Source organism: Engystomops pustulosus, chromosome 6, assembly GCF_040894005.1.
Source record: "Engystomops pustulosus chromosome 6, aEngPut4.maternal, whole genome shotgun sequence".
Lineage (NCBI taxonomy): Eukaryota > Metazoa > Chordata > Amphibia > Anura > Leptodactylidae > Engystomops > Engystomops pustulosus.
This window is the reverse complement of record NC_092416.1, coordinates 87,374,236-87,401,630: the sequence shown is the minus strand read 5'-3', so window position 1 is coordinate 87,401,630 and position 27,395 is coordinate 87,374,236. Positions and strand designations below refer to the sequence as shown.

Genomic DNA, 27,395 nt, shown 5'->3' with positions numbered 1-27,395 from the left:
CCCTCACATCCCCATAAAATGAACTTTGTTATCTTACCTGGCATACAGCTGCGAGTTAGAAGAGGCATGGCCTCCTCGGCCAAGTCCAGCATCTCCTTCGCATGTGACCTGGTTGATGTCATCTAAGGTTCTTTACCCCTTACATTTGCTAAATCAACCTCTTGTATGTATCTGATAACTTTAAATCACAGCATGCCTCCATGGACTTCCAGTTTTCCCCGTGCCTCCATGGAGGCTCCAGTGATTTCTTGTGATCGGATAAAAACATGGGGTATGTTTTGGAAATTTTAGGGGGTAAAGTACCTAAGTACCTTTTGTAAAACATTTGACACAGTGGGGGTAATTTACTAAGGGCCCGATTCGCGGTTTTACGGTGGGTTACCCGAATTTTTCAGTTTTGTGCCGATTTTCACTGAATTGCCCTGAGTTTTTGGCGAACGCGATCGGATTGTGGTGCATCGGCGCCGGGGTGCACGCGACGGAAATGGGGGGGGGCGTGGTCGAACGAAAACCCGACGGATTCGGAAAAACCGGCGCATTTTAAAAGAAAAAAAGGGTCGCTGGACACGCGCTTACCTGTACCCTGCCCGGCTTGGTGTACTTCAGTGCATTCCGATGAACTTCAGCGCAGCAGCGACACCTAGTGGACGTCGGAGGAACTGCCTTAGTGAATCGCCGGAAGACCCGAATCCTCCACACAGAACGCCCCGCTGGATCGCGAAGAGACTGGGTAAGTAAATCTGCCCCAGTATTGTTGAGCAGCAGTGAGACCTGTCAATCAAGACTAGGGAGGCAACTGCATATGCAGTACACCATTATTATCATTGGACTCATCTAAGGTGAGTTGCATATAAGTTTACAAATGCATTTTTAGGGAACCATTTAGGAATATGGGCACTGCTTTTTAATCATAGTATTAAAGGTACTACTAATAAAGGTAGATCGGGTGGTAGGTGGATGAATGGGATGTCAATTCCCGGCTATCTTTTAGAAAACTTTAATCTGCGGATATGTAAATTTTTTTAAGCGGCTACTGGGGCGTGGAGTAGCCGGACATGAGGCTACAGGTCGCGGCTACTCCATGCCCCAGTAGCCTCTTTTCTCCGCCTACCATTTCAGAACGCCGCAGATGCCGGGGACTCGGCAAAGAGCTGTGCGCCGAAGATGAAATTGTAAGCAGAGAAAAGAGGCTACTGGGGCGTGGAGTAGCCGCGACGTGTAGCTTCATGTCCGGCCGCTTAAAAAAATATAAAATTAAAGTTTTCTAAAAGATAGCCGGGGCGTGAGGATTAGCCCAAAAAAGGGCTATCCTCCAGTACCATTCATCCACCTACCACCCGATCTACCATTATAGGTAGAATCGGGGTGGTAGGTTCCCTTTAAATAAAGGATATATTTTGAATGGCAAGTTCCTTTTAAAGACTTAATCAAACAGATTCTCAGAGTATGACTTCTGGGAAGGATGAGATCTGAGTTAACAAAATTTATTTTAGGGTCTCAAGTATAATCCTAACATCCTAGCAGGTCTTAGAGGCATCATGCTTTAATCTTTACTTCATCTAATGCTGGCTCGGCTACTTTGGTGCACTTGCCTTTACCTGCACTACTCTTCTCAGTAATATGAATGGATATTCCAATAAAACACTGTCACATGGAAGTGAATTGATTGAATTGACATTTTTGTTCTCATGATTTTTTAGACTATCCTGAATGGCTCCACTCACCATGACCTTAGAGGGGGGAGGGAAACTGAACTGGAAGAGATGGTGGAGAAGCAAAGGTTAGAGCTATGTCAGCTGAAGGAACGCTTGACCATGATGTGCCGCCAAATGGCTGAACTGGAGGAAGAGTTAAACACTGCACAAAAAGATCTTATAAAATCTGAGGAGGTTAGCGCTAAACTGCAGCGTGATCTCAAAGAGGTAAGGAGGTGAAATTCATATTGTGAGCTTTAACTTCATAGTGTCTCCATTCTTCATTGCATAATACATCTATTCATGAACTACTTTTTATAGTTGTACTTCTATTTTCTAATATTAGGCTCTGGCACAAAGGGAAGATATGGAAGAACGGATTACCACCTTAGAAAAACGCTACCTTAGTGCACAAAGAGAAGCCACTTCACTCCATGATGTCAATGACAAGTTGGAGAATGAGCTTGCCAGTAAAGATTCCCTTTACAGACAGGTAATGTATAGCAGAAGTTAGATGGTCCACATTAGTAATAATAGTTAATAATAATTTTCACAGAGATCAGAGGAGTCACAGCGGGCTCTTCTTTACCTCAAGACAACCCACGGCTTTTAGGCACATGCCTATATTTTACGATCAATTAGCTCATCACAGAGTTCTCATATGTCAAAGGATGGGTTATAATCCGAGCAGGAACATAGTAGCAAGCGCTCCATTTCCCTGCAGTCACATGACAGGGAAAATGAAGTATTGCATGCTGCCTTCTGAAATAATGGGCTGAACAAGTCACACATCAACAGGCAGGGTCCTCCAAAGCGAGAGACTCTGCTCTGGTTAACTGATGAAGGTCTTAAATAAAAGATTCTTTTTACAAGAAATTTCCTGTACTGGAATCGGTAGTTTCTTAACTAGGTATTTTCTTTTATTACATTTTGGTCAGTCACTACTAAACAATTCAATTATCCAACACATAATAATAATGATCTTTATTTATATAGTGCCATCAAATTCTGTAGTGCTTTACAGATTCTGGGGCAAATATACAAATAAAATATTACATTTCAGAATAATAACAGTCATAGGAAACAATAGTGTGAGAGAGTGAGGACCCTGCTCGCAAGAGGTATAAGAGCTTGTACAATGGTCCAGCCATTTTTATAAGTGAATGGAATAAAAATAATTTAATAAAATGCTGCTGCTTGAACCAGCCATCAGCCGCCAACTTTTATACAAAGGCAATGGAATTGCAGAGAAGCCTGAAGCTTGGTACCAGGCATTTTCTGGAAAGCAGACGGGGGGAGTACCCAGAATTGGTTAATAAAGAGAGAGTTAAAGTTGCATGCAGTTAGCGAGTGTGATAGACCAGCTTAAATAAATGGGTTTTAAGAGCATGTTTGAAGCTTAGGAGGTTGGGTATTAGTCTGATAGCCCGGGGTAGGGCATTCCAGAGAATTGGTGCAGCTCGGAAGAAGTCCTGGAGACTTGAGTGGGAGGTTTGAATTAAGAAAGAGAATAATCTATGATTACTGGCGAATTGAAGAGCATGAGATGGATGATAGACTGAGATAAGAGAGGATATGTAGGGGGTGCGGCATTATGAAGAGCTTTGGTGTTCCTTATATTAAGTAGATAAATATACACAGTATTATTCTCATTTTCTGGAGACCTACATCGATAAGGATTGGGGGATCCTCTCTGGAGTCCTATAGGTTGTCTGCTGCTGATGTACAGTAGATGGAAAGTGAACTCATTGGAGTATGACCCTAGAGTAAATGCAGGGTTCCTAGTAAATGGCCAGAGATTTGGACTGGACAGTCTTTACTGAGCTATTGGTCTGTATGCTCACTGCAAGGAAAATTGGGTAATTTCTAAGCAGGACAGATTTATGGCAGTCCCCTTACCTTACTAGTTATTGGTGACTTCCCTCTACAGAGTGAAGAGAAGAATCGCCAGCTGCAGGAGTGGCTGGAAGATGCCAAGCAGAAACTGCAACAGACTCTTCAGAAAGCGGAGACCTTACCGGAGATAGAGGCTCAGCTGGCGCAGCGAGTGGCAGCTCTCAGCAAGGTATCTATACTTACATGCTGCCTAATCAGAGGGCACAGCAGGGGTAGAGCGTTGAGAGGGCTCCATAGCTTATTCATTGTGGTAAATGACCAAATTCTCTTTTAGAATTATACAAGGAGTCTTTGAATGACTTGGAAAGTGGCAAATACAAATGACACATGAATGCAAATATTATTATTTTAAGAACATAAGATCTCAAATGTGTATAGCTTGGAGATCACTGCCCTATGTCTCATCGCTAAGCTTCATGTGTCAATCTAAGCAATGATGTGCTTCTGTGTAGGAGTCATATACAGTAAAACCTCTCCAAAAGACAATCCTTTTGAGAAGATCCTCTCACTTTTTTTTCAGTATCCAAATTTTTTTACGCCATTATACTTTATGGAAGCAGTCCCCCTATGAAAAACCCACACCTTCAAAAAACTAAATTTGCTGTGCAAAATTGGCCAGTCTGCTCAAGGAGCTTTTACTGTACATTTTTTGCTTATTTATTTACGTACAGTAACCCTTTCTACAGGTATTCCAGTCTTAGGCCGTCATATTCCCTCTACATACTACATATATAATCTTGCTTAATCCCTATGTGGCGGTGCTAAACTTGGACCCTAGAGCACCATGACCAGGATACAACTACAAGCCATTTCCTGGATTACTAGAGCAATAAAGCATTATTACTAAGAGAAATGATGTATACCTGGTAGATTGACGCACGCAGTGAGGCTGACAAATGCAATTGTGAGAAGATGGTGAGAAAATTGATGAACGGAGATGTCTTTTTTTCTATTGAATGTGCACTAGTTGCACACACTGGGGCACATGTATCATAAGCCCGGTTTTGCCAGTCTGTTTTTGGGACTTTTCTTGCTAATGTCTACACCTGATCAGGGGCAGCTGTAGAGTTATTTTGTGACTTTTTAAACAAAAGTTGCAACTTTCACATCTGGATGAAGGTGATAACTCAGGGAAAACTGCAGAAAAATAGACAATTGCAAACTGTGTAAGGTGCAACAAGCACCATGAAAAGTCTTACAAATTAAGTACGGTAAGTAGTAAGGCAGCCTACACACATAATCTATATCTACCGGTATGAGCATTAACTATCACTATTGCATTATCTGTGATATTAGTTATCTTTGAGTTTGTTTTTTTTTCTATTTAATATCCCTGTGTGACCAGGCAGAGGAGAGACATGGAAATTTTGAAGAAAGGCTCCGTCAACTTGAAGCCCAACTAGAGGAGAAGAACCAGGAGCTACAGAGGGTAGGTGGTGCAACCAATCCAACTGAATCCTAGTCCCCATTTCAGCACATGGATTCCTATTTTACATTCTGCTCCATTCCTCCAGGCCTACTGTCTAGCACCTGCTTGCCCTTACACCATGCACAAAGTAGGTTGTTGTCCCACACAGTAGACATAGGGTAGAAATTTTCATCCATTTACAAATAAATTTTGCACCATATTTATTTAAGACATTGTTACAACTAGTACGAGGGAAGGCCATGGCCTGAAAAGGGGCGTAGTTTCATGGCAAAAATTATATACCTTTTGTTGAAATTAATCCAACTAATAGGATATGCAGAGTTAGACTAGACACTATTAAACTACACCAGATTTATCATATGGCATTAGGCACTTACTATACTATCTAGTCTGTTTTGAGAATCAGCTTTTTAATCTAATACACATGCATTCTCGGTGCATTTATGGGCTCTTTATGGGGAGAGGGGAGTGAGCTGCCGTTGGACACATTTGGTGGTGGCTTAACGCCAAAGAAGAATATAGGGCATGTAACCTTTAACATACCCAAGTATTCTTTTTCCTAATAACCTTATTCACATCAGTCGTCTAGCTCCACTAAACATTGGCTGGTCCATGGTTTGGGCTCAGACTGGCTATGTTAGTTTGTACTCCTCTTTCTGCCTGCTAAACGTCTACCATCTCCTACAGGCCCGTCAAAGGGAGAAAATGAATGATGAACACAATAAACGTCTGTCGGAGACTGTCGATAAACTCCTGTCTGAATCTAATGAAAGACTGCAGTTGCATCTTAAGGAGAGGATGGGAGCCCTTGAGGAGAAGGTAAGTCCAGGCCATAAGCTCTTTTCATTATTCTACGTTTACGTTGCAGTAGCTTGTGACAGTCATGAGCCTTGGGAAAGCTGCAAGCAGCAAGATGTTCCTTTTAAATGAATGATTTCACTGAGATCCAGAGATTCAGTTTAGGACACATTGATACAGAATTTAATTTTATATGGAATAGAAACCAGAATTATAGAACCGTATATTATAAATATATTGCATTCCTATTACATCCTTCCTCAAAATGCCATGCCTTGGAGCCTCCTGACCGTTACAGCAATTGAGTCAGGCAACGATTGGCTGCTCCCATTAAGTTCCTGGGAGTGGGGGAATCGCCCATGTGCCCAACCCGGGGGGGCCTCATATGACAGGTGCTGGCACAAATTGGTTAGCGGTAGCTTCTGGTCGATCCACACACCCTAGCCAACATTATGATGTAATAGTACACCATGCTGGTGGGAAGAGGTTAAACTTGTGAATATGTCCTTTTGTGAATATAATATATACTGCATACTTGCCTATTCTTGTACATTCAGTCAGTGCAGCTATATATCCACCCTGTATTGTTAACGTTACTCCTGGTAGAAATTTGTACATTGTGACAATAGCAAACAGACAGAACTCGTCTTCATAAACATATGTTGCACATACTGTAGCTGACACCCAATTTGCCTGCCCTGTACATTTATTATAGTTGGCATATACATATGCACATCATATATCATTATAGGGTTAAGTAGACACATACATGCAGACCCAATAGGTGAATAGTATTAGTATGGAACAGAACAGTGTCCGGCCTTACCTGAGAACACTACTTCAGAATATTTCATAAATTTACTAACCTTACTAAAACCTTGTTAAGATTTACGGTCCCACCTTGTTCCATTGGAAAGAATTGGTTTTAGCTCCATCCCATTACAATTTTCAGTAGATTTCCTGTCCATGTGGCAGTATGCACACTACAGATTCCTAGAAATATGGATCTAGGAACTATGGATGTATGTATTGAGCAATGTGTATATATAGTATTGGAGGGGTATCCCAGTTACATATTACAAGATAGGGGAGAACTTGCCTGTGGGTCTGAGTACTGGTGCTTACTGGAAATTAATGAAGCTGCTGCTGCTTTAATTCGGAGGGACAGGGGACTCCTTTTCAATCTGCAGGTCATCTCCTATCCTGTGGAATGAGGGTAACTCAAAATAACTGGATCACCCTATAATTTTCTTGCCAGCTGATTCACAGCTAACCCTCACCTTCTGTCTCAGTAACCAGCTTTCTTGGCCATCTTCCCTATGCGTGTCCTCTACTCACTATATATTCACCACCTACTGTCTTCTCCTTTTGCTTGCTTCCTCTCTTAGAATACTCTCTCAGAAGAGATAGCTAACATGAAAAAACTGCAGGACGAGCTTCTCCTCAATAAGGTTTGTATCAGAAGCTGCACAGACTATAAAACTAGAATAATATCATTAGATAACATAGGGGTTTCTTCTGGATTTTGACCATTATCATATAGGGCACCACTAATTCATATAAATTACCTATATGAGGGGAGGGCATCGATTTTGAGTACAACTTTAATGTTAAACATGATCGTTGGTTGTAGCCCTCATATGATATTGTTTTGCCGTTATTGCAGCTATGGATGTGACTGGAGTATATAACCTATGGCATATATATTATCACTATGTGATTATGTAATGTTTATTTTAGACAAATGGTTACATATATAACCATAAATACACTACCAAATTTTGTAACCCCGTGTTCTTGATTAGTTGCACTTTGTTCTGACCATTTGGATTTACGGTTGCTCCTTAACTCGTTAATGACACGGCCTGAAAAAAAGCTTTAATGATTGGGGCACTTTTAGCGATTTTTTTTTTTTTTTTTTTTTTGTACATGGCGGTTTAAGGGCTGTTGATTGGAGCTGTAGCGGGTCACTTAGGATGCAGTCACACGTTGCGTCTAACGTATGCGTTTCAAAATGCATTCCACCAGTTAGAGGGAGATGCCTAATTAAACGCCTGTTAACATTTGTGTTTACAAAACGCAACAATTAAGGTGACGTTAACACATGTGTTTGTTAATACATGCATTAATGTGAGCGTTAACATTTGCATTTTGTAAATGCAAATGTTAACAACTGCTTAATTAGACAAATCTCTCTTCATCTGTTGCAATCCGATTTTACACACATGCGTTAGACACGATATGTGACCGCACCCTTGGACCTCGCAGTCACAATGAGCAGAGGTCTCCCTTCCCCCTGCACTTCCAGCTCCAAGATTACACAGGCAGAAGGAGGGCGAGAGCAGGGAGTTCACTAACAGCCTGTGAATCTGCAGCACTGTGGGGCTCTGGCAAAAGTAGTTTTCATAAGGAAGGAGGCCATAGATAACAGATAGAAGAAGATTACCACAGTCATGGTCCTTGGATCTATGAGTGCCCCTACAATAGTCAAATTAATCACAAAATTAACCCCTTCCCGACATTTGACGTAATAGTACTGCATGGCGGGAGGTGCGTTCCCGCAAAATGCAGTACTATTACGTCAAGCTTCTGGCGCCGGCTCCTGAACGGAGCCAGCGCCAGAAGCTGCGGGTGTCAGCTATATATTATAGCTGGCACCCGCCTCTAACACCCGTGATCGGAGATTTCTCCGATCGCGGGTGTTAACCCCTAACACGCCGCGGTCGTGCTGACCGCGGCGTGTTAGAGGCATTTAAAAGGCATTGCAAGGGAATCGGACCCCCCCGCGACGCTTACCGGGGGGGTCCGCAGCTCCGATCGCAGCCCCGGGACTGCCGGTGCCCGGGGCTGCGCGATCTTGATCCGGAAGCCGGGTCCGTGCCTCCTGGCAGGACCCGGCTGTAAGACACTGGGCATGCGCAGCATGCTCAGTGTCTTACATTACACAGTGCAATACTTCTGTATTGCACTGTGTAACCTGTATAAGAGCTTGAACAAGTGATCAGAAGATCACTTGTTCAAGCTAAAATGTCAGTTACTGTAAAAAAAAGTTAAAACAATAAATAAAGTTTTTTTTTAATAAAAATAAATAATAAAAGAAAGTGAAAGTCCCCACAAACACCACATTTCCCTGTACACAAGTAATAAAGTATAAAAAACACTAAATCACAAAAAAAACCCACTTATTTGGTATCGCTGCGTCCGTAACAATCTGTACAATAAATCCTAATCATAATTGGACCCGCTCGGTGAACGTGGTAGAAAAAAAACCCAAAAAACTTGCCAAAAATTAAAACTTTTTATCAAATTGCTTTACAAAAAATGTTCTAAAAAGTGATCCGAAAATGTTACAAGCCCAAAAATGATACCACTGAAAAGAACTACTTTTTACGCAAAAAATAAGCTCACAACCAGCTCCGTCAATCAAAAAATACTATAGTTATGCTGCTATAAAAATGGAAATACTAAAACAATGCAATTTTTTCTATTCTAGTTTTCCTTCAATAAAATTGGACAAATATAAATAAAACTATATAAATGAGGTAGCACCGTAATCGTAGTGACCCGTAGAATAAAGATAATATATCATTGTTATGCTACAGTGAACACCCCCCCAAAAAATGCTAAAAATCCAAAGCAAGAATTGATGATTTTATTTTCCTCCACATGTAAAAAGTTAATAAAATTGCTTCAATAAACTAAAAACCCACTAAAATGAAGGTTTTTTTTACAGTGCATCTCGTCCCGCAAAAAATAAGCCCTTATTTGTCTAAATTGCTTAAATTCCCAACGCGCGTTGTTATAGAACGGTGCGGCAGGTAGTGACTTGCCAACACTGTTCAGACACAGTGATCGGGGCAAGATGGCGGCTGTTCCTGACAGCCATCCATCCTGCCCCATGGACCAGAATGGTTCCGTCCCCCCCACACCCCCAGTTCATGATCGCTGCTATTGGCTCATCAATTCAGACCAGCCAATAGAAGCGAATTTACTTATGACGTCAGTAATACCGGTCACCATGTCTGTAGACACGGTGATCGGGGCAGGGTGGCGGCTGTTCCTGACTGCCACCAATTTTGCCTTGCGGTCCAGAGGGTTTTGTTTCCCCCCTCTGTCCATGTTTGCCGCTATTGGCTGGTCGATTTGGTCCAGCCAAAAGCAGCAATATTCGTCACAATGGGCATCGCTAGGGTGAATAAGAGCAACACTTGGCGATAATTTCCATACGAAAACGAAGATTTGGTACAAAAGCGCTGGCCGTGCACATTGTACAGATTACGCTGTACAACTCTTACGAGCTGTTCCAATGTGCATGTCCTGCCGTATCATTTCTCCGTTTTCTAGAGGAAGGTATTAGGAAACTAATATTGGGACAAGAAGGACGGGGCCCCAGTACCTCTGGTTTAGATGTTCTAGGACAGCATTTTCCCGGTGAATTCTGCTGCTTCTAAAGGTAGGACTCAATAAAGAGTCTGTTCCAAAACAGGATTTAGGATGGACACTATATACTAAGGATGGACACTACATACTAAGGATGGACACTACATACTACTAAGAGACCTGCGACAACTCCAGAGTGACAAAAGTTTAGTTGGTCCCCTGGTATATTCTACCTCCTTATACACTAGACATTCACAATTCACGCCCAAGCTGTTGTGAATTCATTTAGGTAAAATGAATAATTGTAACAACTGTTATGTCCCGTTGCTCCCTATACCCCTCCATTATTTCATAAGGGGCGCCACATAACGGGCACTGAACTTTGCAGAAATAATTGCAATTTCCATCTTGGACTCCGTTGCACATCATATTTGGAAACCACCTGTATGTTCAAAATGCTCATTTCACCACGTGTATTACCCTACACCACATATTACACCTTGCTATATTCCCCAAGGGGTGTACATTCAACAATAAGGGTCACTTTTCGAGTTTTCCTCTGTGTTGGTACCACTACGGCTCTCCAAATGCATCCTGACACATGTGAAGGATTTCTGTCAAATTTGGCCACTAAAAGACAAACATCCCTCTTTTCCTCTACTGTGCGCCCATAAAGCATTTTATATGCACATGTGGGGTACTTCTACACTCGGGAGAAATAGTTTTACACCTTTTTCGGGGTTATTTAATGTATTATCCCTTGTGGCTTACAAAAATTAGGGGTAAAGTGACATTTATAGGAAAATTTTCACCTTTTTAATGTTTAGTGCCTAATAGGATCATTCACCTGTAGGGGCAAATACATATATTACACATTGCAAAATTCTCTAAGGGGTGTGCGTTCAAAAATTAGGGTCACTTTTCGGATTCTTATCTGTTTTATACCACTAGGGTTCTCCAAATGCATGTCAAACATTTCTGTCAAATTTGGCTTCTAAAAGGCAAACATCCCCCTTCCCTTTTACTGTGCGCCCATACAACATTTTATATACACATGTGGGGTACTTCTACACTCGAGAGAAATAGGTTTACACATTTTGGGGGGTTATTACATATTTTTATCCCTTGTGGCTATAAAAAATTAGGAGTAAAATGACCTTTATAAGAAAATTTTCACCTTTTTCCTATTTAAGTCCTAATGAAATCAAACAACTTTACGGACAAATACACATATTACACCTTGCTAAATTCTCTATGGGGTGTACTTTCCAAAATGGTGATACTTGTTGGGGTTCCGCTCTGTTTTGGTACCACTACGGCTCTCTAAATGCATCCTGACACATGTAAAGGATGTCTGTCAAATTTGGCTTCTAAAAGGACAACGCCCCTCTTTCCCTTCTGAGCTTCACTGCGTACCCATACAACATTTTATTTGCATGTGTGGGGCAATTTTATACTCGGGAGAAATGCTAGTACACATTTTTTTTGGGTTGTTTTATCTTTAATGCCTTATGGGATACAAAAAATAGCCGTAAAAGTGACTTTTTTGGGAAAATGTTCATATTTTTCCTTTTAGGGACCTAATTGAAGCAAACACCTGTAGGGGAAAATACATATATTACACCTTGCTAAATTCTCCAAAGGGTGCACTTTCCAAAATGGTGACACTTGTTGGGGTTCCCCTCTGTTTTGGTACCACTAGGGCTCTCCAAATGCATCCTGACACATGTAAAGGATGATTGTCAAATCTGGCTTCTAAAAGGCCAACGCCCCTCTTTCCCTTCTGAGCCCTACTGTGTACCCATACAACACTTTATATGAAAAAGTGGTGCAGTTCTGTGCTTAGGAGAAATAGTTTTACACATTTATGGGGGTTGTTTCATCTTTTATCCCTTGTGGCTTACAAAAATTTGGGGTAAAAGTGACTTTTTTGAGAAAATTTTCACCTTTTTTCCCTTTTGCGGCCTAATTGAATCAAACACCTGTTGGGGCAACTACACAAATTACACCTTGCTAAACTCTCCAAGGGGTGTACTTTCCAAAATGGTGTCTCTTGTTGGGGCTTTCCTCTGTTTTGGTACCATTATGGCTTTCCAAATGCATCCTGACACATGAAAACGTTTTCAGCCATATTTGCCCTGCAAAAACGAAACAACGCTCTTTCCATTCCAAGTGCCCCCCTGTGCCCGTACAGCAGGGTACAGTGACAAAATGGGTATTGGCATACTCAGGAGGAATTGCCCTCAACATTGTAAAATGCATTTTCCTTTTTAACCCATTGTGAAGGTGCAAATTTTAGTGTTCAATGAATCTATAGTAAGATAAAATTACATTTCTGTGATTTCACTTTCATTTATCTTTCACCCTCATGAAACGCTCATAGGGTTAACAAAATTCCCAAAGGTTGTTTTCAATATTTTGAGGGGTGTAGTTTCTGAAATGGTGTCATTTGTGGGGGTTTTCTGTCATGTAGGCCTTATAAAGTCACTTCTAACTAAATTGACCCTCCAAAAGTAGGTTTTGATGATTTTTGTGAAAATCTGAAAAATTGCACCTAAAGTTATAAGCCTCCTAACATCCTAAAAAAAGGAAAAGATGTTTGAAAAATGATGCCAAGTTAAAACAGACATATGGAAAATGTTAGTTATCAAGTTATTTTAGTGATATGACCAACTTTCCAAAAAGTAGAAAATTTAGAATTTGGAAAACATTGTTTTTTTCAAAAATTTTGCCAAATTTCCATTTATTTCATAAATAAATATTAAATATATTGATTAAATTTCTCAACCAACAGGAAGTACAATGTGTCACGAAAAAACAATCTCAAAATCAACTGGATATGTTAAAGCATTCCAAAGTTATAACCACTTAAATAGACACATGTCAGATTTTAAAAAATGGGCCGTGTCAGGAAGGTGAAAAGTGGCTTCAGCGTTAAGGGGTTAAAGGACTTTTGCTGGAAAAATGTGAAGTCTACTAAATGATGCCTGGTGCCTTTTGTAAGTGTTGTCCTGTTTTTCTTCTGCAGGAGCAGCTAGTGACCGAGATTGAACGCATGCAGTTAGAAATAGATCAACTCCGAGGACGACCCTCATCCACTTACTCCAGGTGAATCATTTTGTCATTTGGACCGTTTAGGAAGCACAAGGTTAATGTAGACCCCCATGTTTGATCAGAATTAAATCATACTTAGGGTGAAGACACACGTGGCATTTTTAGGCCGTTTTTGGGCCGTTTTTACTAAGTGCGTTTTCAGATCGTAAAAACCGCATGTGCTAAAAAATGCATCCGTTTTTTGAAAACTCATGCATTTTTGTCCGGTTTTCTGAATTTGCGCAATTAAAAATGGGCAAAAACGCATACATTTTCAAAAACGCATGCTTTTTAAAAAAACTGATGCGTTTTTTAGCGCATGCATTTTTTTTACGATCTGAAAACGCACTTAGTAAAAACGGCCCAAAAAACGGCCTAAAAACGCCACATGTGTCTTCACCCTTAGGTTTAGTTCACATTGGTTTTAGGAGTATTGTTTTTCTCTGTAAGGTGTGGTGAGGAGCTCAAAATGTGACTATACTGAGACTGTTGAATTACACAATATTATGGGACTCATTTACATAGGAATAAATCGGAGTTTAGGGCTGCACCAGCCATGAGGTGAGTTGAGCCCCTTGCCTCAGGCAGCACTACCTACAGGTTGAAGCATCACGGGAGCATTCAGTTGCTATAAAGCCGGCCCTGACACTTCAAAATAGTGTTACAGTCCCCGGGTTACATACAAGATAGGGTCTGGAGGTTTGTTCTTAAGTTGAATTTGTATGTAAGTCGAAACTGTATATTTTATAATGGAAGTTCTAGAAAAAAAAATTTTCTTTTGCCCCAGTGACAATTGGAGTTTCAAAATTTTTGGTGTAATTGGACCAAGAATTATCAATAAAGCTTCATTACAGACATCTTACAGCTGATCATTGCAGTCTGGGACTATAATAAAGCATCCAGAGAGCTTCACCAGAGGTCACAGTGGGCAGAGGGGTCCGTCTGTAACTATGGGTTGTCTGTAAGTCGGGTGTCCTTAAGTAGGGGACCGCCTGTACTTCACACCCAATGGCAATACAAGATTAAGACACTGCATAGAGTACCCACCTACTGAAACAAAAAACTGCTATATTTCTACTGCATTAGATGGGAGGGGCCCCATTCTATAGCTCACCTTAGGCAGCATAGAGTTTGGGTTCACCCCTGCTGGGGTTGGCACAGTCTGTACAGAGACAATTCAGAATGCATTGAATTATGGATATAACAGTAGATGAAAGGATGCTTATCGTTAAATACCCAAGGGATCAGAAAAGTATTTTGTCTTTGCAGTAGAATCTAAGGCTAATCCTTGAGTTTCTACCTCTGTTGCTTTCTATTTGCCAGTTTCTCTGGCAATCTGCCAGGATATGACTTTCTTGCATTGAAAATAATGGTATTAGATTTGGGGAATTTTTGCATTCTGATTTTCTGTGTTGGAATCGGTTAAAACTGCCATGTTGCCTATTACACAGAGCACTTCAATGCGGGGTGGCAACTTATTTGACCACACTGTGTTACCCCACTGGTGCTGTGCCTTGTGCAGTATTGTGTGGCCCTGGCCTGTGCTGGGTTCACTCTGCACTAGAAGCGTCTGTTAACTGGACGGGGCAATACAGATTCTGGTGCATCCCTTTAACTGATCTAACTGGGCTTCTGTTCAGCAATAGAAGGTGATTGTATCATCTTTATTTGATGTTAAATCTACTTCAGTGTTCTGAGCTATTTTTCATACTGTTTTCCAGTAAATTTTTTCCATAGGGGGTATTTCTATGGTGTAGATCATATTGCAGGGCATCCTTTAAAACCCTCTATTTGTCCCTTTGCCCCTGGAACTCTCTCAACATATTGAATTAAAAGAATTGGCTTCATCACTTTTTTACATATGTAAATCCATCCTATGGGTTTGGGTGTATCTTTGTGATATGGAAACACACAGCTGTGTAAAACCAAACTTTATTAAGTAGTGTTATCTTGCTTACATGACTCCTCTTCTTCTGAACTACAAGGACAAATAAAAAGGAATAACACAAGACTGCAGGATTACACTTCACAAAGGATTTGTCTATAGACGGTTACTACAGGTAGTCCCCGATTTACGAAACACCTGACTTACAGATGACCCCTAGTTATTGACATTGACATCGATGTTTCCCAGGCTGCAATGATCAACTGCAAGGTGTCTGTAATGAAGCTTCATTGCTAATCCTTTATCCTATGACAGCACAAAATTTTGGAAATCCAAATGTCACAGTGATAAAAAAAAAAATGTGGCAGGCATAACAATTATAAATTATACCTTTTCCGACTTACATACAAACCTATATAACCTATATTGCACGAAACCCAGGGACTGACCATATAGTAATGCATGGTTCTGCCCAGAGTTGGGAGAAAAATGAAAATTGAGTTTAATCAAAAGACTTTGCAATAGTTTGAGATTGTCTCTGGGCAGTTAAAATAGTTCTACAAATGTCCATTTATTCAAGGTGCTTCTAAACAGAGTGTTCAAGTATGATATATTATCTTTGCCTTGTGTCTTTTAAATACCCTTCTATTCATTGCTGCACTCTATCTTTTCCCTTATATGACCGCACTCCACAAGTATCTGCTTCAACTATTCCTTTTGTAAGTGTGTACCCGACTAGTTTGCTTGTCCAATAGAAGGAGTGGATGTAGACTGCAGCTCAGATGTTTTAGGCTGTGGCCTGTTTGTCTTGGTGTCTATGTCTTTTGTGTGTGACACTTGTCCTAAGCTTCCTATCACGGAGAACACATTTTGAAGGGATAAATCTGCATCACTACAAAGAACATGTTTCTGGATTGCACTGCATCCTACTGTCTTCGCTGTCAGTCATTTTGTTCCGTCAGCTTCACACTCGATTCTCATTTAATTCAATTATACCAATTAAATTTATTTCCCATTTGACATTACAATAGTGTGAGGCTGCAGGAACATGGGCTTGAAGTAGAGGCCCAGAATACCGTACTTTTTGTCTGTCATTGAAGTCACTGTGTAAATTCTACAGTTTTGGACCAATTGAAGCATGTGCATCACATTTTGCATGTTTGTACTTGTCTACAAAGAAAGAACAGAAAGCTACTAACTAGGGTTCATCATGGAATTACAGTCATGCTCAATATTGCACCACCTTTCATTTGCAGGTCTCTCCCTGGCAGTGCCCTAGAGCTGCGCTACTCCCAGGCACCAACTCTACCCATGGGCAGCCATATGGATCACTACAGCAGCACCGCCGTCATTAGACGACCCAAAAAAGGACGTTGGGCAGCATTAAAAGATGATCCCACTAAGGTACTGTGTATTAGCATACATTAAGGCATGTTCAGAGGACATAGACATCCCCTACTAGGAGAGTGGGGTCTACTTCAGGAGGATATGAAATTTCAGTATGAGAGGTATTCGGGTGTTTACAAAGCTCTTTCTATCTGAGGCTATATGAGTTTTGCTCCTTTTACATGAAAGTATGATTTCTCCAGTCCTGTATTTCTGTGTCATATGAATTTGCATATATGTGACATTTTTCATCCGTATGTGCATTTATCTTACTGTATATGTACCGCATCCGTATAAAATACAGAAGGCTGGCTGACAGAACGCACCTCCCACTGGTTCAGGTGTTCCTGGATACTGCACGTATATACGGCAGCATATGGTGCACAACTGTATGCAGCACATATGCAACATGTTTCCATAGACTTCTTCTGGGCATATTGAATGGAAATCCTGCTCTTTATTTTTATGTCTCACTTTGTACGGTGGAGAATATGGCCATGTAAATGGAGGGCTGTATTGCCCATTGAAACTAATATGGCCGTATGCTACCCGTATGAAAACGTTAAGCTACAGCTAGCACACGGCTGTTCATGTGGAAGGGGCCTTATAGAAATAGTTGGGGTAGCGTGTATGTTATTTTTGTTACTCCCTTAGATATGAACGGAAAGCATCTTTGTAACCACCAATCTGCTCAAACTTGCCCAAAATGCAGGCAATTATAACATACAGGAATTTTAACTTATGGTACGCATCTCTTAGTTCAAAACTTTTCAATCCATTTTTTATGTGTCCACAGGATAAAGCTTAATGGTATATTAATATTGAAATTTGTGCATTAAACAAGTTTCATAAAATACTCTGATAGGCAGTGGTTTTGTTTTCTGCACTGTGACCGACTCCAGTGCAGGAGGTTTGTGAATAGGAGAAGAGCATATGCAGCTTTGTCTGTAGCTGAGAGGTACCTTGCTCCAACAGAAATCTCCCCTTCTGTAGGAATTGTAGTAGCGAAATGTGTACACATACCAAGGCCCTTTAGGAATGCTCCATCATAGACAACCCTCTTTTTTTGCGTTTGGTGTGCATCTAGGAAAGCATAAAAAAGTCATATAGTACAAATAGTGCTGAAAGTTGTTTTTGCTTTGGTGACAATCATTCTTTTTCCTTCTTTTTGCTATTTCCTTGGACTTTCTCTGATGTAAGTATCCATGTTTTCCTTGTGTTGCATGATCACAATTTAACTGTTAATTAAATATTTAACCGTACATGGAATACAAGTCATAAATTTACACATAAATTTGTGTAGCAGGCTTAGGAGTGATAACAGCTCACATCCTATGTCACTGCTAGCAGTAATATCTGTTTGCATGGGCTGCTTGCAGATGAAATGAGCCCAGGGAATCAAGGACAGCAGCATGACAGGAAAATGTCTGTCAGTATTCAAGCTTGGCCAGGAATTTACTCTTTAGTACAGTTCCAATAAGGTGGATGGCTGATAGACATATCCTGTCCTGCAACTGGCCTACATCCTCCTCTGTACAGAGGAAACAGGTGGGCAATAAAGTTTCTGTAGTTTCCCATAGGAAATAATAGAAATTATTTCAAAACTTGATTACATATGATCCCATGTAGTAAGGGATTATATCATTACCTGACACTATCACAGAAAATGTGTCCTGTCTTATGCATTTTTAGTTTTACCTGTAGCTGCCACTAGAGGGAGCACACTGCATACAGCTTTATATAGTTAATATAATGAGAGCACTATGTAAATGCATGCACAGTGCACTACAAGATTGGTAACTAAAGACAATGGTTTCTTAGGCTGTTAAGGGAAACAGGAGATGTGTAGCTCTAAAAGGGAAAGCTCTGACCTTTAAAGATATATAATGAAGGCATGCCACAGAGATTTTTTCACTTTTCCTGATAACTATGGATTCCTAACACACGGGTTAAAGGGTTATTCCGGGAATGTGAAAAATGATTAAAAAAATACTGCTATAAATGAATACAACAAAACTCAATGTCATTAATCACAAACTGGAGATTAAATAATTTTCTTTTATGATTCCCCAACTATTGTGGGCTTTCTAAAGTAGGCAGAGTTATCTCAGGATACTACTACTCCAATGATCCCTCAGTTTGCAGTAACAGCTCCTCCCTCTCATGCTCTGCTTCCAGTGATCTCAGAGGTAATAATATAACAGACTGCCCTGCTCTGTTACCACAGTAAAGGCAGTCCTTGAATCCTTCCAATATAGTCCCATGTAAATACACTGATCCTGTCCATCTAGCCTCCTAACTTGTAGTCCCATGTAAATACAGCCCTCCACCCACAGCCTCCTAACTTGCAGTTCCATGTAAATACACCACTCTTGTCCCCCCAGCCTCAATTAATAATATCACTATTGTCCATTCCCTCTGCACATTCAGTCCTGTTTTGCCTTACACATCTATAAAACTCTCCTCCATGAACTGACCCCTTAGCACAGATATCTGAGGCTTATCTGCTCCTCCATGTCCGCTCCACCCACTTGAGGGACCGTCCCCACTGCAAGCAACCGACTACAGCCATACATAGTGATGATCACGTGACCCGCCCACGAAGGTGCAGGACATGTGATGTGGACATGTGACCAGCAGCCTTCTTCAGTCCTGTGCCTCCTACACTGGGATAAAGCCACAGGACTAATTTAAGGGCCAGTTGCTTTTTAATTCTGTATTATAGGTTATGTCCACAGCATTTTTTAGCAAAGGGAAGCACAATTTTAAATAATAATAATATTTAACCATGTAGTTGGTTAAATATATAACCAACTACATATCGGCATATATTTTGATGACCCATTTGAATATTAATTATGCTTATTCCTGCAATACCTCTTTAAATATGCTGCAGCTTCAGAACAAATACACATCACAATTTCAATGTAAATTATGCAAATTTGTGGTGGATTTGTTAGCGACATTATATGATTCCTAATGTGTAGTTTAGCAACCACAGTGGCTTAAACTCTAGCAGTTTGCAACTACGGTACATTAAAAGTTTTTGCAAAAGCTGGAAACCTAGTAATATTTCCAGTAAGGCACAGACTACTGAAATTCTCTTCTGTCCTGTATTGAAATAATTCTCCTTTTGAAGGGGTGTTCCCACGAAGACAAGTTTCTTATATGTACTCAGCGTAAGAAAATACCACATTCTCTAATTCACTGTTATTAACAAAAATACAACATTTCACAGATATAATTCCAACCTGTCTTTATCAGTCCTCCTGTACACAATTTCAGTTTGTTTTTTTTTTTTAATAAAATTGGCGCCATCTGTCAGTGTGTTTATACAATGTCAGAAGCCAGATGTAAGTGCATATACACCTTGTACCCTGATAATTTAACCACATTGTCACCCCAAAGAACTAGATGGATCATAATGGGTCTGCTTATAGAGTCCCCACCCACACCATGGGATTTTACACTGAGCAGCATAAAGTGATAGCAGCTCAAACAGCAATAAAACTGAGTAAATTGTAAAGTAAGGGGTTAAAATGATCTTTATTGTGTTAACATCACTAGGGAATTGGGATGTGAGAAATTTCTTTTGTAGGAGAACCCCTTTAAGACATAGTTTATGGCTAAATATGCCTCAGAGATTGGTGTAGGTCTTGTAAAGCTTGTCCTGAAGGATAACAAATGGCTTCCTCTTCCTTTGCTCTTATTATTAAGATCTTTGATTTGCTGCACCTGTCATTCGTCTTTCCAAGCAATTATTTTTCCCAGTAAAAATGCCATCCCAGTTGTCAGAATTCGAGGTCCGCCAAGATCAGGCAGTTTCTCACCACAAAATTGCTTCTAATTCTAAAATGTTAACCCTTCTGTTTCAGATTCGCACACTGGATGAGCAGGACTGGGAGCGGGCACAGCAGGCTAATGTTCTGGCTAATGTGGCACAAGCATTTGAAGGTGACTTGGATGGCTCAGATGAAGACGATAGGGAAACCATCTTCAGCTCGGCGGACCTGCTGTCTCCTAGCGGCCAGACGGATGTGCAGACACTGGCGATCATGTTACAGGAGCAGCTAGAAGCGATCAACAAAGAGATCAAGTAAGCTGCACTCTGCTTCTTATACTCTTCCTCATTTCTCCATGATTGCCTGCTGACATGGCTTACTCTTGGCAGGCTAATACAGGAGGAAAAGGAGACCACCGAGCTACGAGCTGAGGAAATAGAGAGCCGAGTCACCAGTGGTACTCTCGATGGATCCCTTGGACGTTATCGCTCAGCCAGTTCCATCCCGACATCCGTCACCACTTCTACACTGGCCAGTCCTTCACCGCCCAGTAGTGGACACTCTACCCCACGTATCACCCCTCACAGCCCAGCCAGGGAGGGAGAAAAATTTGTAAGAATTTGTCCATCCCTTCCAACTTGCTGTATTCAAACATCAAATGTCTGTAGTGGGTCACTATTCCCATCCAGTAGCCTTTATAAATGGTGTAATACTTTTTTGTGTTAATCCATTGCAGCTCATGGCTCACCACCGTTTTAAAAGTATATAAAAGAATAAGAAAGCTTTACATATGTTTAATGAAGTTACATGTACACTGGAATGGGTACTTGTATTTGTTACTCTATAGGGTCTTTGCTTATGGTTTCATCTGTGCACTGACCCATTAATGAGAGATCTCAAAGGACATAACACGCCTAACAGATATCATTTAAAGGACATCTACCACCAGGATCAAGGATTGTAAACCAAGCTCTGACATACTGGTGTGTGCCCCCACTGGCAGGATGTGCTTCTCATTTAGCTTTGTATATTTTTTTTTACAAAAAAAGGCTTTTAAAATTATGCAAATGAGCCTGAGGGCTCTGGGCTCCGTAGATGTTAATGGAGCCTGGAGCCCCCTAGGCTCATTTGCATCATTTTTAAAGCCTTTTTTTCTTTAAAAACAAGGGCACAGGAAGCTTAAAGAAGAGCAGATCCTGTCAATGCCAGTGCTTGGTTTACAGTCCTTCATCCTGGTGGTAGATGTCCTTTTTGTTTAAACAATAAGCGTTATTTGTATGGCCATCTAGTTTTCATACCTGAAACAGCAACTTTAGTCTCTTTTTTTATTTAAATGGGGTATTCCTGTTTCAGAAGATTTATGTTATTGTTTGTATGATCTAGCAAAGATCTAGAAAACCATGAGGAATTGATACATAAACTACATTTAAGAATTTGTATAACTTTTGATTATACAAACAAATTATATTAACATGTATTTGCTGAAACGGCAACACCCCATTAATTTTGCACATGTGATCTCTTCAGAATCACGTCCCCAAAGAAGACAGCAGAGATGAGAAGTCCTTGATGCAGTGTGAAACAACTCCTCCCTTGACCCCTCGGGCTGTACGGCTGGAAAGAATGACTCAAGCACTTGCTCTGCAGGCCAGCTCATTGGAGGATGGAAGAGAATCCAGAGCAAGGTAAGGTTGGTGGATGGTGTATAGTAGAAGAATCAGGATAGCAAGACTCTAGGCCACCAGTTTAGATAGATCACTTCCCTCATAATACAACATTTTCTTACACACATACAAAGGCATTCACATACATCTCTCTAAATTGTTGTCCCGGCATAACGAGCTACGCACTAGGAAAGAGTTGTAATGTAATAGACATGTATCCCCTATTCCCAGGATAGAGGACACATTTTTTAATTGTAGCAATCTGGAAAATCATTGGGACAGGGTTGCATTTGACTTTCATGGCTGCTTTCCCAAAAGCTGCATAAATGTGAAAGGAGCCCTTGTGACTGCAATCCACTCTTTATGGGGAAGTAAGATTTCCCATTATCTAGTTCAGATCTGGAAATGTCCATTATGGAACAGTCCCTTCAATGTTCTGAATTTCCCACTACTAGTACAGCAATACAGTCACTACTACTTTTCCATAATAATAAGGTAGCTATGAAGGTTAGGATGGTTAGAAGTTTAGATAATCACCCCGTTGGGAGCTGTATTGGCAGTGGTGTTGCTTGTCACCCAGTTTTCTTGAAATGCGTAACTAAGAAATGGTAGGATTCAGATGTTAACGGCCATGTGGCCGTGTTCTCATGTTGTTGTTAAAGGGCTAAAAGGTGCACTCATGGTTCAGTAGAGAGATACAAGAGGCACAATGAGTGGGAAGCCTGAAGCCACTTTACTCATATCCTTCATCCTTACACATAAAGGAATGTCTATCAAGCAGAAGTTAAGCTATAAGTGCAGACTGTAAGTCATTAGCATGGCTACATGGTCATTGAGCTGCTTTTAGTCTACATTCCATGTTTTCCTTCAGGAACCCACCTTTACCTTAAACTAATCTTTTTTTTTTTGTTCCCTTGGAACCCTTACAACTTGCCAAGCCCTATTATAGTTGTATAGACTGCACAGCTGTTCTCATCCATACATTCAGAATATTCTGCTTTTCTTAGAAGATACACTTGCAATCTAGAAAAAATAGCTGTGGAGGATTATGGCCGCCCTGGATGAGATTGGTCATGTACATTTCAGAGCAAAGCACCCTGGTATTTAAAAAAACAAAACAAAAAAAGGCATATGTGATTCATGGAAGGGGAGGAAATATTCACGTCATGGGAAGATGCTATTTCAAAACATAGTATATAAAATACAATGGTTAATCAAATTTAAAAGACTAATTACATTTTTACAACTAAGTATGAATACATAAACATATGCAAATGTACTAGAGTGCGGATATTCATCTGTAGAGGAATTTAGTTCATATTACATCTAAAATATAGCCAATGATTATAAAAGCTATTGTGTAATGCATAACGGAATTGTGTTGGATGGGATTCAAATAATGTTATCATAGTTGGAGTACATGTACTCCAAAGCAAGTAGCCACTTATTTACTACTATCGGCTGGACAGATTGCCTACTCGCGTGTGCATGTATAAACCAACGAGCTTGTACAAAGGCTAATTCTGTTGTATGCATTACACAATAGCTTTTTTACCCAATATATTTATTTATACATTTGTTTTCATACTTGGTTTTAAAGATGATTAATTATTTTTTTTTAGTTTGATTGCAGTAACTATTGTATTTTATATAATATGTTGTAAATAGCGTCTTCCCATGACATCGGTTCTGCTTTTCCCTCCCTTTCTCTGGAACCTTTATTGTTTTTAAACACAGGCACTTTTGCTCTGAAATGTGTATGACCTGACAAAGGGGGAGTTCCTTCCCTGAAACACATACAAGTTTTATTACACCTACCTCTCCAGTCCCATCCAGGGCGGCCATAATTCCCCGGAGCAATTATTTCTTGATTGCGAGTGTACACAATAGTGGCCCCAACAGGTTCCGGATGCGGAGGCAGCCTGCAGCCCCAAACATGGAGATATATGCCATCAAAGTCGCTATGCACTTGTTATAACACAGAACGGTGAGAGTCTCTATATTAGGATTTTTCTACTACATCAAATCAGATGTGAAATTAGTGGTGCCCTATGAGCACATTTCCATTTTTTTCTTTCTGTTCTATTGGTTGTTTCTTAGGAGATGATGCATTAACTATGAGAGCAGGATACACTTCTGTGCGTCCATCACATGACCTATACAGTTCATCCCCTGCATGTAACATATGATATGTATGATAGCAGAATGTATGATCCGTTTAAGAACTGATACAGAAAGTTTCTCTCAAAATCACTACCAGTGATAATTGTTATTTACTTATAATAGCGTATACTATCCCTTTAAGGAGTGATCATTTGAGAGGGTGCAATATAATGGATGATAAAGAAAAAGATGTACGGCTCAGATGTACAATTTATGCTTCTTCTCACAGCCTAGGTGCTGATGGCCTCGGAGGCACCAATAGCACCAGCCAGGATTCCCTGCATAAAGCTGCTAAAAAGAAAAGCATCAAGTCCTCAATTGGGCGTTTATTTGGCAAGAAGGAGAAGGGACGTATGGGACAGATGGGACGAGAATCCTCATCTCTTGGTAAGAATATGAATTTCGTGTTAGCCCATTAAATGACTCACCCCTCAGTCAATTACCATGACATTAGGTTTGTAGTTTCTTTGGTTTCTTTTGAGGCGTGGACCCTCCTCAAATTTTAAAGCATTCTTTTAATACTAGTACATAAGGTCTGCAAGAGTTTATTTCAGTTATCCATGGGCACTATGGTCAAGTAGCTCCCTCCCCATTAACCTTTGTCAACTGCCTTATGTCTGACCTATGTTCAGACTGCCCTACTGACACCAGTGGATGTTGTGTCCTTAGCAAATAGCAGGGTTTGAAGGAAGGAAGAAGCTAAAATGATCTGTAGTGCTTCTCAGGACAGATATGGAGTGCTGTAGCTATACTGTGCTGACAGAAATAGGATGTGTGAAGTAGCTGGCAAGACATGCAGGAGATGGGAGTGGTATGGGGAGAAAGGTACTGTACAGTACTTGGGCTTGCTGGCTGGGTAGGAGTCTATTAACAGTGTTCCTACAAGAGAAAGAGAAGGAATTCACTACAAAAATCTTGATATGCAATGCTTCATGGCAATTGTAGTCTCAACAAACTGTTGGAAATAAATAGCATGTGATGAGATGAGTAAAAAAAAACGAGTTTTTTTTTTTCAGGAATGGGCTAAAAATGATTTCTCCCCTTTAATATTGTGCTCTATTTGTCTTCTGCAGCATTCTCCTAAATTGCAAGCAGATCACTTCCATTGTCAGAGGGGCTGTATGGTAGCCTAATGTGTGCCATTCTGAATGCTTATGAATCTGGCCTGCTTATTATTTGATTTGGTTGCTGTGGGTGATGATAGATGTTATGTAAAAGTCTTATGGTAACGAGGTATATGGGATAGGGGGTGGTCTAGTTGTGTTGTCGGGTCCACTGATCAGATGAGAAATTTTGTAATAGGAAAAGGTGGGTCAATATGTTCTTTTCCTCTAGTGATTGGTTATTTTTTTTATTTAAAACTCCGATACTTTTGACCTTAAATAATAATGACAACAAAAATTGTGTAACCATATCCATAGCTTTTTAAGAAATTTTCCATATACATGTTCCATAGGTTAATCGTCTGACTTGGGCTCCACTAAAGGTAGGCTCCATAGTAAAAGTTTACTATTGAGCTGCACCCCATAATCAACTCTTGTCTATTACCTCTAGGGTGCTGCTTACTCTAAAAAGGAAGCCGTCACCTTCTCTAACCCCCCCCCCCCAAAAAAAAAAGTTTCCAAGCGTTCACAAGCTGTATTTATATCTTCAAATCTTTGCGGCATTTCTCTAGAACCCACTTTTCATCCTGCCCTCCCATCCCAAACATTAAGTGAAGGAGGTGGTGAAGCTCAACCATGCAGTCAAGACATGATTCTCTTATTACTCCAACACCTCAGGCGTGTGCAGTGCTGCTGTGAGCTCAGTGTGCACATCATGGATGAACATTGAAACAGCTGGTAGCATCTGCGTACCTCTGAAGTGCCAGGCACAGCACAAACGTAAGATGGGGGAGAAAGAAGCAGTCCAAACAGGCGTGGAGGGAGCTGGACTGCATGGCTAAATTCCCCACCTCCTTGACTTCATATTAGGAATGAGAGGGCCGGTTAAAAGTATTTTTTAAAGGAATGCCATAATGTTTTGAGGATATAAATACAACATTTAGACACTTGGAAACTGCACCTTTTGTAAGCGTAGCAGTGGTGACAGGTTCCCGTTAAGTGACCACACTATGCAAGTATCAGTTATGATTACAGTCCTCCTCTTTCTTTGTGAAAACTGCCATTTAGATGGCTTAGCAGTACCTGTGCTTGCTTTTTCTGTATAAATGCTTCCTCCAGTAATGCTGCTCCCCTGTCACTGTGGGAACTGGAATATTATCGGTATGCCAGGCATGTGCAATTACACCCCTAGTGGTGACATCACAGTATGACACGAGTTCCAATGGGATGCCTTCCTCCAGTAGTTGTAGACTGCCAGTGGGGTCAAGGTGTATTTCATCAATGACCCTTATTGAACATTGTGGCACTTGAAACAAATTTAATTCTTCTACTGTTCCTTCATATCTTCAATGGAACACACATGCTGGAATGTGCTTTGGATAGAAGATAAGTCTAGTACAACATAATGTCACACACACAAAGGAATGGTATTGACTTCTGTTGGTGCCTTTATGTGCTACTCTTTGGGATTCTAATGTCACCAGGGCCAAGAAGTTACAAAGGAGCTGTACATTATAGAGATATTTATTAGCTGAGTGGATGTAGCTGCCTTATGACATTTAGGTCCAGGGAAATATCACCAGTTCTTACTATATACTTTATACACTGGTCATACAATACTACTCTAGCTTTACATGACTTTAGCCATTATGTTTTTTAGACCCCTTGGAACATACAAACTCCATAAAGCATATACACTTTTGATCACTGATTGCTACAGTTAAGAGTGCAACTGAATACTCCAAAACATCCACAGTACACCATTTTAGATAGGGAAAGTGCTATGTACATAAGTATTATAAGTACTATAATACTATAAGTAGCATTACTTATCAGTTGAGGGAGTTCTAAGTGGTACAACTCAATCTAAACAGCTACACTTCTGGTGACTGGTTTTCTGAATAGTGTTTACTGAAATGAAAGCTAGATGGCGCCTATGTGCTTTTTAAAAAATCTTCTGAAATCTTCATGCCCAGCTTGAGTCTTCTGTGGCAGTATACATTTAGCCAATAAATGAAATTAGGCAGTGAGACGCATGTCTGTTTTATCAATAACATAGATCTAGCCAGGAAAGGGAATGAAACTCCTTGGAAAAACACACATTGAATGCTATGCCACATTT

The 27,395-nt window shown here is 40.4% G+C and overlaps 1 protein-coding gene across 10 annotated transcripts in view; it reads left to right on the top strand.

The window, feature by feature from the left end:
* Positions 1–27,395, top strand: part of PPFIA3 (PTPRF interacting protein alpha 3) — a 113,937-nt gene that overhangs the window by 52,478 nt on the left and 34,064 nt on the right. For 6 of the 10 annotated variants that reach the window (XM_072110268.1, XM_072110263.1, XM_072110262.1 and 3 more), the window contains 12 exons: positions 1,701–1,922; positions 2,041–2,187; positions 3,625–3,759; positions 4,936–5,019; positions 5,707–5,838; positions 7,206–7,268; positions 13,226–13,305; positions 16,432–16,579; positions 20,437–20,657; positions 20,733–20,955; positions 21,871–22,028; positions 24,400–24,557. In XM_072110268.1, coding sequence (XP_071966369.1) covers positions 1,701–1,922; positions 2,041–2,187; positions 3,625–3,759; positions 4,936–5,019; positions 5,707–5,838; positions 7,206–7,268; positions 13,226–13,305; positions 16,432–16,579; positions 20,437–20,657; positions 20,733–20,955; positions 21,871–22,028; positions 24,400–24,557 — 1,771 coding nt within the window. The remainder of the gene's footprint in view (positions 1–1,700; positions 1,923–2,040; positions 2,188–3,624; positions 3,760–4,935; positions 5,020–5,706; positions 5,839–7,205; positions 7,269–13,225; positions 13,306–16,431; positions 16,580–20,436; positions 20,658–20,732; positions 20,956–21,870; positions 22,029–24,399; positions 24,558–27,395) is intronic. The other 4 variants (XM_072110271.1, XM_072110269.1, XM_072110265.1 and 1 more) reach the window with 3 other exon arrangements.